The 9,609-nt window shown below is 63.8% G+C and overlaps 2 protein-coding genes across 2 annotated transcripts in view; both read left to right on the top strand.

Annotated features, from left to right (window-relative positions):
• The window catches only part of CACTIN (cactin, spliceosome C complex subunit), a 7,029-nt gene extending 1,392 nt beyond the window's left edge, over positions 1 to 5,637 (top strand). The window contains exons 2-11 of the mRNA XM_026068950.1: positions 6 to 65; positions 784 to 1,270; positions 1,792 to 1,887; positions 2,394 to 2,539; positions 2,625 to 2,787; positions 2,924 to 3,041; positions 3,302 to 3,494; positions 3,838 to 3,960; positions 4,158 to 4,426; positions 4,939 to 5,637. Coding sequence (XP_025924735.1) covers positions 6 to 65; positions 784 to 1,270; positions 1,792 to 1,887; positions 2,394 to 2,539; positions 2,625 to 2,787; positions 2,924 to 3,041; positions 3,302 to 3,494; positions 3,838 to 3,960; positions 4,158 to 4,426; positions 4,939 to 5,429 — 2,146 coding nt within the window. The 3' untranslated portion in view covers positions 5,430 to 5,637. The remainder of the gene's footprint in view (positions 1 to 5; positions 66 to 783; positions 1,271 to 1,791; positions 1,888 to 2,393; positions 2,540 to 2,624; positions 2,788 to 2,923; positions 3,042 to 3,301; positions 3,495 to 3,837; positions 3,961 to 4,157; positions 4,427 to 4,938) is intronic.
• Positions 5,638 to 9,218: 3,581 nt separating this feature from the next.
• Positions 9,219 to 9,609, top strand: part of TBXA2R (thromboxane A2 receptor) — an 8,639-nt gene continuing 8,248 nt past the window's right edge. The window contains exon 1 of the mRNA XM_026068949.1: positions 9,219 to 9,367. The gene's annotated coding sequence lies outside the window, so the exon portion shown is untranslated. The remainder of the gene's footprint in view (positions 9,368 to 9,609) is intronic.

Raw genomic sequence — 9,609 nt, 5'->3', positions numbered from 1 at the left:
GACAGCGATGAGAAGCGGCGGCGCCGGAGCCGGAGCGGGGGACGCCGCCGGGAGCCGAGCCCGGGGTGAGCGGCGGGGGCGGAACCGGAACCGGGCCCCGGTACGGCCCGGGCTTGCTGGGGTGGGCCGAGCCGTGGTGCGAAGGGGGCTTGGGCATGGGGGGGAACCGGCCGCGGTGTGAATGGGGGTTTTCGGGAGTGGGGGACCGGCTCCCCGTGCGAACGGGGCTCCAGGCCGTGGCCGAGAGCCTGGGCCGCGGTGTCAACCCCTTGGAAACCGTCAGCCCTTCGGCCGCCCGCAGGCCCCGGTGCCGCCGCGGGCCGGGAGAGCGGCTGCGGCACCCGACGGCCAAGCCAGAGCCGGGGCCCAGCTTGTGGTGAAGGTCCCACCTGGATCCCAGGTGTCGAGACCTCGCGGGAGGCTGCTCTGCTGGGGGGCTGCAGCCCCCGCCGCCTCCTGAACCAGCTGCCGCGCTGACCCGCCGGCTGCAGAGCCGCCTACGGACGCAGCTAAAACCATCCCTTTGTGGCTGTTGGGAGAGCGCTTGCGTGTGGAGCCCTGCCAGCAGGTCCTGCCGTGCCAGTCCTGGGCGGAAGCGCGTTGCCAAACAGCCGGGGCTGTGCTGCCTTCGCCCGCCGGGACCCCGTCCCAGCTCTGTGCGGGCAAGGAGCCCCGCGCAGGGGGCGCAGGCTTGGCCAGCCTGACCCCCCTCGACACGAGGAGGCAGCTTTGGTTTGAAGCCGGCAATCTGCTCTGAACTCAAACGTTACTTTTCTCCCCCAGCTCTGACTCTGGAGATGAGAGGCAAAAATGGAAAAAGAAGAAAACCAAAAGTAGGGACCAGCACCATAAAAGCCAGAAAAAACACTGCTCTCAGTCCCGGGGTCGTTCTTCCAGCTCAGGCTCGGAGAGAGAGTGCAACAAGAGGAGAGCCCGGAGCAGAGAGAGGCGGAGGAAGAGAGCTAGTTCCAAGTCCTCTGTGTCCTCTGTCAGCTCTCCATCCCCTTCGCGTTCCCAGGGCAGGGAGGAGACACAGCAGCTGAGCCTTCAGGAGCGCTTGAGGTTGAAAGAAGAGAAGAAGAAGCAGGCTGCACTCATGAAAGCCTTGGAGACGCCTGAGGAGAAACGGGCTCGCCGCCTGGCCAAGAAGGAAGCCAAGGAGAGGAAGAAGCGGGAGAAGATGGGGTGGGGAGAGGAGTACATGGGTTACACCAACACCGACAATCCCTTTGGGGACAACAACCTGCTGGGCACCTTCATCTGGAGCAAGGTGAGCTCTCCCTCTGCACCCCATGTGTCGTAGGAGGGTGCTTGGGGCTGCTCTGCACATTGCCTCGAAGGAGACTGTCCCTACGCAGCTGCCACAGGATGGGACAATGGAGCAGTGGGGTGTCAGGCGAGGGCAAAGGTGTTGTCTAGGGCAGTAGCAGGCTGTTTCTGACAGCTCAGTGGGGTTTTATCCCCTTACTTTTAAAGACTAATGTTTACAGGTCAGAGTGCAGGATGGAGGGATCCAAACCTGCTGGGAGCTGCTAGCTGAATGCTGAGGAGTGTTTAGTGCTCATGTTGCCCCTTGTTGAGTGAGGGACGGACTGCCAAGAGCCCGGTCAGTTCTGGCTGAGAATGGTTTTGTTGAGAGGCTGCAGAAGTGGGATTTGAGAGAGTGAGAGATCTACATGATCGAAGCTTGCTGGAGCAGCGGAAGCGGGTGGATGTGGTGGTATTTGCCACCCTTTGAGAGGCCGCAGAAGTTGCTTTGTTTCATGGTTCCTCTTGGCCACTTGGTTTCAGGCGCTGGAGAAGAAGGGAATTAGCCACCTGGATGAGAAGGACCTGAAGGAGAGGAACAAGCGAATCCAGGAGGACAATCGCCTGGAGCTGCAGAAGGTGGGAACAGATGCCCCCTCCCTCCCTCCCTCCCTCCCTCCCCACCGTCTGACAGCGATCCCTGTGGCAGGGCTGTGCTCCCTCCAGTGGACAGCCCAGTTATCCCAGTCCACCACCTGGAAGTCGCCCTGCTCTTCTCGCTGGGGGTGCCTGCAGGCTGTAGGACATGGGATGGGGGTGCTGCACACTTGTGACTTCCATGGTGAAGCTCTTTTCTTGGGACTGAATCCAACCTGGGAGGTGCTGCGGGAGGACGAGTGTCAGGTCACTGCGTTGAGGCACTCTGTCGTGCCCATGTCCCCTGCCCTCCCAAGGGCTGGCAGTGAGCATCCTGGCCCCACCTAGCCCAAGCTAGCTTCTCTTGCGCGTGACTCTCTGGGGAGCCTGGGGCCAATTGCCGGAGCTGAAGCAGCTCGGTGAGGGTGTTTAAGGCCATGTCCTCGAGTGTGTGTCCTGTGTGGGTGTCCCAGCCCCTGCAGCCTCACATCTTGCTCTGCCCCGAGCAGGTGAAGCAGCTGCGCCTCGAGCGGGAGCGAGAGAAGGCGATGCGTGAGCAGGAGCTGGAGATGCTGCAGCGGGAGAAAGAGGCAGAACACTTCAAAACCTGGGAGGAGCAGGAGGACAACTTCCACCTGCAGCAGGCCAAGCTGCGGTAGGTGCGCCAGTCTCACAGGGGCATGCCCGTTGGGGAGCAGGGCATGGCAGGCACCGCTCACCATCCCTCTCCTCTCACCCAGATCTAAGATCCGAATTCGGGACGGGAGAGCAAAACCTATTGACCTGCTGGCCAAGTACATCAGTGCAGAGGATGATGACCTGGCCGTGGAGATGCATGAGCCCTACACCTTCCTGAACGGCCTGACTGTCTCTGACATGGAGGATCTGGTGGAGGATATCCAGGTGCCAGCTCTGCAGCCCCCCTGTGCCGAGGCTCTCTGCCTCTTCCCTCGCTTTAGCTCCACTTCCCTGCCCATGGCTGAGCTCAGCCCATGGTCCAGAACAGGTGCCTGATGTCCTGTTTGTCTCCTGCCTGCAGGTCTACATGGAGCTGGAGCAAGGCAAGAATGTGGATTTCTGGAGGGACATGACCATCATCACGGAGGATGAGATAGCCAAGCTCCGCAAACTGGAGGCCTCTGGGAAAGGAGGACCTGGTAAGCGGGAGGACGGAGCCCACGGCATGGTGTGGGTGCGGAGGGGAGTGTGAGCAATGGTTAAAGCAGGGCATAGGGTCTGCCCCATGCTTTCAGGCTGGGAGAGGTTCTCTAATTGCTCTTGGGGGATGTGCTGGATGGAGGCTATGGATCTTCTGCTGGGGTCCAGCCTTCCATTGTTCACTGCAACCCAAGACTGCTTGGGTGAACATGGGCTGAGCGCTCAGAGACTGACCAGCTGCCCTTGCTCATCCACGCAGGGGAGCGTCGTGATGGCGTCAATGCCTCCGTCAGCTCGGATGTGCAGTCCGTGTTCAAGGGGAAGACGTACAACCAGCTACAAGTGCTCTACCAAGGCATTGAGAGCAAGATCCGAGCGGGTGGACCTAATCTCGACATCGGCTACTGGGAGAGCCTGCTGCAGCAGCTGAAGGCCTACATGGCCCGGGCCAGGTGAGAGCAGAGACTTGTCCTTCAGCCAGGGGTGTGGAAGGCAATGCAGGCCTGCTGTGAGCAGAGCTGGAGACACACAAACCTGAAGTCATAGATGGAGGTGTTTTTTACTTTTTCTGAGCTGGCTGGCTCTTCCAAGAGGGAAGACGGGCTGGACACTCAGTCCCTTCTCAAACAGTTATGTTTACAGCGAGGCCTCCATGTGGGAGGGTTATTCAGCCCCATCGCTGTGCAAAACCCAGCAGTTTTCTACCTGATGCAGTGGCTGGCATAGTTCTGGGCACTGTGTGGGCACGGAGTGGCYTGGCTAGGTCTGACCTGACTGCTCATCTGCTCCTCACAGGCTGCGGGAGCGGCACCAGGACGTGCTGCGCCAGAAGCTGTACAAGTTGAAGCAGGAGCAGGGTGTGGAGAGCGAGCCACTCTTTCCCATCATCAAGAGGGAGCTGGCCTCCCCCAGTGACAGGTACACAGCCCCTTCCCAGGGCAGCACAGCCAGCTGGGCCTTTCCCGGAGGCACCTGGCATCTTCTATCCTTAGGTCTTCCCAGACCAGGAGGGCAAATGCAGCCTGGTGCCCCCATCCTTCCTGAGACAAACCTCAGGGGAGGAGAGAACTAGGGTACCATCTCCGTCCTAGGTATCTCTTCTCTCTTCCCCACAGGCTGGACCCAGAGGAGACCATTGTAGTACAGCCAGGACCATCCTCAGAGGCGGGGACAGAGACGGAGTCAGAGGCCAAGGGAGACGCAGAAGGGGAGGCCGTGCTGATGGAGGAGGACCTGATCCAGCAGAGCCTGGATGATTACGATGCGGGGAAGTACAGCCCCCGGCTGATGGGCACCAACGAGCTGCCCTTCGATGCCCACGTGTTGGAGGCCGAAGAGGACCTGCATCGGCTGCTGCTTCTGCGTCAGCAGCTCCAGGTCACAGGTAGGCGTTCTGCAGCCAGACCCTGCGCCCACCAGCCTTGCAGCCTGCACACGCTTCGGGGTTGTGGGGCTGGAGGGAGCRGGTGAACTCTGCCCTCAGGCAAAGGTAAGCAAGAGCTGGGGCTGGAGCACACATCCGGAGCTAGACTGGCAGAGAGATCCCCCAGGTGGCGAAGGGGACCATGGCCTGGACTGAGAGCAGGGAAACGTGGCTCAGGCTGCTGGCTTTCTTTGCTGGTACCTGAATTTGGTCCTTCCCGCTCCCAGCTCCACCATCAAGCTGTTTCAGTGGGCTGYGGACAAGTAGGAAGGGTGTTTTGGATGAGTGCCCCAGTGCACCTCAGCCCAGTGCCCACCACGAGGGCGTGTGTATGTCTGTGTCCATGTCCACATCCCCTGCCCAGAGCCTGCTGGTCCCTTGCGCTCTCCCTCCCCTGCCCTCCAAGAGCTGTGTCCTTGCAGACCGGGCCTGGCTAGCTCTGCAGGACTGACCATTGCCTCTCCTCCCTGCAGGTGATGCCACCGAGAGCGCCGATGACATCTTCTTCCGTAAGGCCAAGGAGGGCATGGGCGCGGACGAGGCGCAGTTCAGCGTGGAAATGCCCCTCACAGGCAAGGCCTATCTCTGGGCTGACAAGTACCGGCCCCGCAAGCCCCGCTTCTTCAACCGCGTACACACAGGCTTCGAGTGGAACAAGTACAACCAGACCCACTATGACTTTGACAACCCCCCGCCCAAGATCGTGCAGGGCTACAAGTTCAACATTTTCTACCCTGACCTCATCGACAAGCGCTCCACGCCTGAGTACTTCCTCGAGGCCTGCCAGGACAACAAGGACTTTGCCATCCTGCGCTTCCACGCTGGGCCGCCCTACGAGGACATTGCCTTCAAGATCGTCAACCGGGAGTGGGAGTATTCCCACCGCCACGGCTTCCGCTGTCAGTTTGCCAACGGTATCTTCCAGCTCTGGTTCCACTTCAAGCGTTACCGCTACCGTAGATGAGGGGCTGCTCAGCTCCCYTCTGGACCACGGCCGTACAGGCTGCGCAGGGGGTCTGTTCCCCATTCTCACGTACTGTCCCCTGGACGTCCCCTCTGCCTGGCCTGGTACACAGACTCCAGCAGACTCTTGCTGAGGGTTTTYCTCGTTCTCCTTCCTTTTATTCTGAGGGATCCTGAGACTTTGACGCAAATAAACAAGGGTTACTTAAGCCGTGGCATCCTGTGCATGGGCGCTGCAGCAGCCTGTGCATCACCTTTGGGCAGTCCTGTACTGGGTCGGCACTGGGAGCTCCCCAGTCTTGTCCCTGCTCCTCTGGGGTCCGGGCGGTGTTGAGGGTGGTCTCACCATCACCCCTTCTGCAGGCGTTGTCACCCCTTTCCCGTATGTTGTCAGCCCCTAGCATTCCCACCATCCGTGCCAGACCCCTCCCAGCCTCGCGTGCTCCCAGCGCCTCTGCCAGACCCGTCCTAGGCGAGACATGTCCCAGCTGGAGCTGCGACGCCCTTGGCTCCGCGAGCATGGCCCAGCTGCTGTGAACCACCCCAGGCCCAGCGCAGTCCCTCAAGGGCCTCATTTTTGGCACGCCCCCGCTGGGATCCTGCTGCCCCGGGCTGGGAGCACAGCCGGGTCCCTTGGCCCTGGCCGCGGGATGAAAGGGAATGGGGGCTGCAGGGCGTCAGCCTCTGAGGGGGAGGAGGAAAGGGGTGTCAGATGTGACCAGGACATCCCCTTACAGGGCAAAATCCCTTTTCCCTGGCCTGCGGTCTCTCCCCTCGGGCCCCAGCGGCTCTCGCTCTTGCGTGCGAGGGGGCAGGCTGCACTCCTTCAAGCCGCGTCGCTGAGGCTGGGGATCCCCGTGGGCCTCCTCTGGTTTCCGATGCCTCGGCGAGGGAGCGCTGCAGGACCCAGCTGGGATCTGCTGGGGTCGGTCCCTCCCTGGGCTGGTCGCAGGGGTGCAGCCGTGCTTGTCTGGTCCTTAGGGTGTCCCTGCTCCTCTGCACTGAGGCCAAGCAGCTCCGGGACAGGATCAGGGCAGGGCTGGTCTTCAGCACGCAGGGAAAAGCCAGTGTTACATTCCAGCAGTGCCGGTGTGTGAGTAACACCCGGGAGCGCAGCCTCCAGGAAACCTTCGCTTCGGCCAAGGATTACGGCAGTGCGGTGGTTTCCTCCCYGCGAGCCTCGCTGCATCCTGCCCCGTTACGGCCCCCGCGAGCCGGCCGTGCCCCCGGCCCCAGCCAGCCCTGCTGCGCAGGGGCTTTCTGGCTGCCCCACGGCTGCCATCTCCCCCAGGAGGAACCGTGGGGCAGGACACCCTGCCCTGGTTTGGTGGGTCCCAGTGCCAACCCACTAGGAGAAGCCCGGGACCCTTGGGGCACTTGAAAGATGGTTTCACCGGTTTCACCATCGCTTCCAGGGTGCTGGTGCCCCGGCCAAGGCCGGATGCTGCAGAACCGGCTGCTCCGCCTTGTGCCGGGGTGGGAGGCAGCCCCGGGCTCACCCTGCCCCACACTGGCAGGCAGCGGGGAGCTGCCCCAGAGATGCCCAGTGTGTCCTCCAAAGCTGGCGGCTGCGGCGTGCAAGGACAGGCTCCCTGCGTGGTGCTGGTATCTCTGGAGACGGGGACACGGGGAGCTGGGCTCTCCTGGTGGGGGGGACAAGGCTGGACCATGAGGACCAGCTTTCGGATGCATTTCCAATGCTCCTCTGAAGTTCATCCTTGGCTCTAATCCACCCCTGCTGATCTCGGCACCACCAGCAGGATCCGGCCCTGGCTCCGCAAACGCCATGGGAACTCACACTCGGGAGATTCCCGTGCCCACCACCTCCAGCCGCGCAGGCCGGGGGCTTYGCCTGGCCACAGGTGACAGCACCGCCTGGCCGGGATGCGGGGACGGGCTCAGCCCAGCGCACGCGTGCCGCCCTCTCCATGCTGCCGGACTTCCCCAGGCCGGGCCGGAGGCAGTGTCGGGACACATCCCGCTGCCTCTCCTTCCTGTGGGTTATTTAAAGCCATTGAGCGGCCGTTTGGCTGAGGGGTTATTTCGAGGGCAGCACAGGAAGTGCACGAAGGCCGGGCCGGAGCTGGGTTTGGGGGAAAAAAAACAAAAAAACAAAAAAAAAAAACCCAAAAGCAGCAGTTAGGCACCTTCCTTGCTTGTCTCCAACACCAGGCTGCTGCACAGGTGCCCGCTAGGAGCTAGACTGGCGGAGCCCCGCGTGCCCCCAGCYCCCAAAGGGGACCGTATCCAGCCGCCATCAGCACCCTGAGGACAAGCAGGTCCCCTGCAGCTGTCCCCTGCGTCCCCTACGGTGGCACGAGCCYGTACAGCACCCGGGGCTGGTCCCAGCCCAGGAGGGTCCATCCTGCAGGTCTCCCATCGCTTGGGCACCTGGCTGGGCTCAGATGTGCCCCCGGCAGTGACCGTGACCTGGGTGGGGGTCATCTGCCCCAGCCCCTCCGACCTGCCCCGGTGCCTCGGGGCCGCCCAGCTCCCGCTCGCCTCCCCCCGCAGCGCCGGGCTCCCTGCCAGGCCGGGCCAGCCCCGGCCCCCCCCGCCGGCTCCCCAGGCACTGCTCGCAGGGCCCGGCTGGCTCCGGCGGCTGGTGCCGGGAAGCAGAGCACAGCGGCTCCAGGCTGCTCGTGCGGGAAACGGCTCGCAGCACCCAGGGGTGCCGGGGCTGGGGACGGCGCTTCCCGGGCGCCTGCTGGGGCGGGAGATGGAGCTGGTTCCTGGTACCCGAGTGAGCACCGGGGTGAGGGGGAAAAGCCCCGCTCGGCTCCGGGGTGCTCTGAGCATCCCCAGCAGGGAAAAGCAGCTCCCAGACCACGCAGGGACGCCCCAAGGAGCCAGCCGGCTCCACGTCCAYGCGGCCAGCCGGATTCAGGGCAGTGCAGCCTCTTGTCAGCTCCCGGAGATGCCGATGCCGGCAGCGGCTCAGCGGGGTTTGTGCCAGATGCCAGCGCCCGGCGCTGCRAGCATCCCACCTTCAACACCCCAGTGTCCACATCCTCCGCCAGCGCCGCCGTGCCTGGCGCRGTGGCAGGGTGGCAGAGGGGACGGCACATCCCGGCAGCATCTGGATGAGGGCAGCTGGATGCYGATCGGAGCGGGGTGACCCCTGCACGCCAGCCGCACCTCGGCTGTGATCACGGCATGCCCGGACGCCACCCTAGGAGCTCTTCGGCCRGGTTTCCACCCTCCTCCTGGCCGTCTACTGTGCTGTTCTCTGCTCCAGACCGAGGGAATAACGAACCGCGTCTGCGGCTCCGAGGTGGCAGCAGGCAAAAACCTCCCACTCAGGCTTCCCCGGCATCGCCCAGATGCCCACAGGGGCTCGCCGGCCTCCACAGCCCCAGCGGGAGAAGCCAGGCTGGGAAAACCCCGTGGGTGCAAATGCGGATGTGTCTGGGGCAGGCTGTGACCTCCAGGATGGACGGTTGGGCCTGGGGACTTTAGCTCCGGCCAAGGGAGGCCCCCCCCCCCGGGAGGCTGCTGGGGGGCACTTGCCTGGCAAACCAGCTCTTCTCCAGCCTTTTTCTGGGATCCTCTTCTCCCGAGCACCGCGGGGTTGTGCACAAACGTTCCCAGGCCCTGAGACACCAGGAAGCACTCGGGGGGGGGGAAGGCAGTGACGTCCCCTGTCCCTGGGTCTAGGACGCGGCCGGCCAGGACATCCTGCCGAGCCGCTGGCCCACGGTAGCCGCAAGACGGAGGCAAGCGGGGGCCGTCCGCGCCGGTCCCCTGGGACGGCRGCGTCGGCGGCACGGCAGGAATGACCCCCCCTCCGGCTGCTGGAATCCAGCTCTGGTAAACAAGTGAGTAACCCGGATAAGAGCCCGGCCCCGCTAAATATAGCTGGAAGGACGGCGCGGGGCTCGGGGTGTCTCAGCGCGAGCCCTTTCTCCCGGCGGCGGCGGTGCGGAGGATCCGGCGCAGGTGAGGCTGGCGGACACATCCCGCTTTTCCCACCCGCGGCCTCGCAGCCGGCCGCCTGCACCAGCGGMATCCGACGCGTGTCGGCCCCGTCGGGTCTCCGCCGGGATCTCCGGCCATCCGCTAACGGAGCGATGCCGCCCGGGCGACGCGGGGCCACGGCTCGCCGGGGGCCGCCGCGGCCGCCCCGAGCCCCAGGATCCCTCCCCGGGGCAGGGAGCGGAGCCCGGTCCCGGCCGCGGCGG

Source organism: Apteryx rowi, unplaced genomic scaffold (assembly GCF_003343035.1).
Source record: "Apteryx rowi isolate R43461 unplaced genomic scaffold, aptRow1 scaffold_283, whole genome shotgun sequence".
In the NCBI taxonomy this organism is placed as follows: Eukaryota; Metazoa; Chordata; class Aves; order Apterygiformes; family Apterygidae; genus Apteryx; species Apteryx rowi.
Note: the sequence above shows the minus strand (reverse complement) of the source record. Positions and strands in the feature narration are given on the sequence as shown.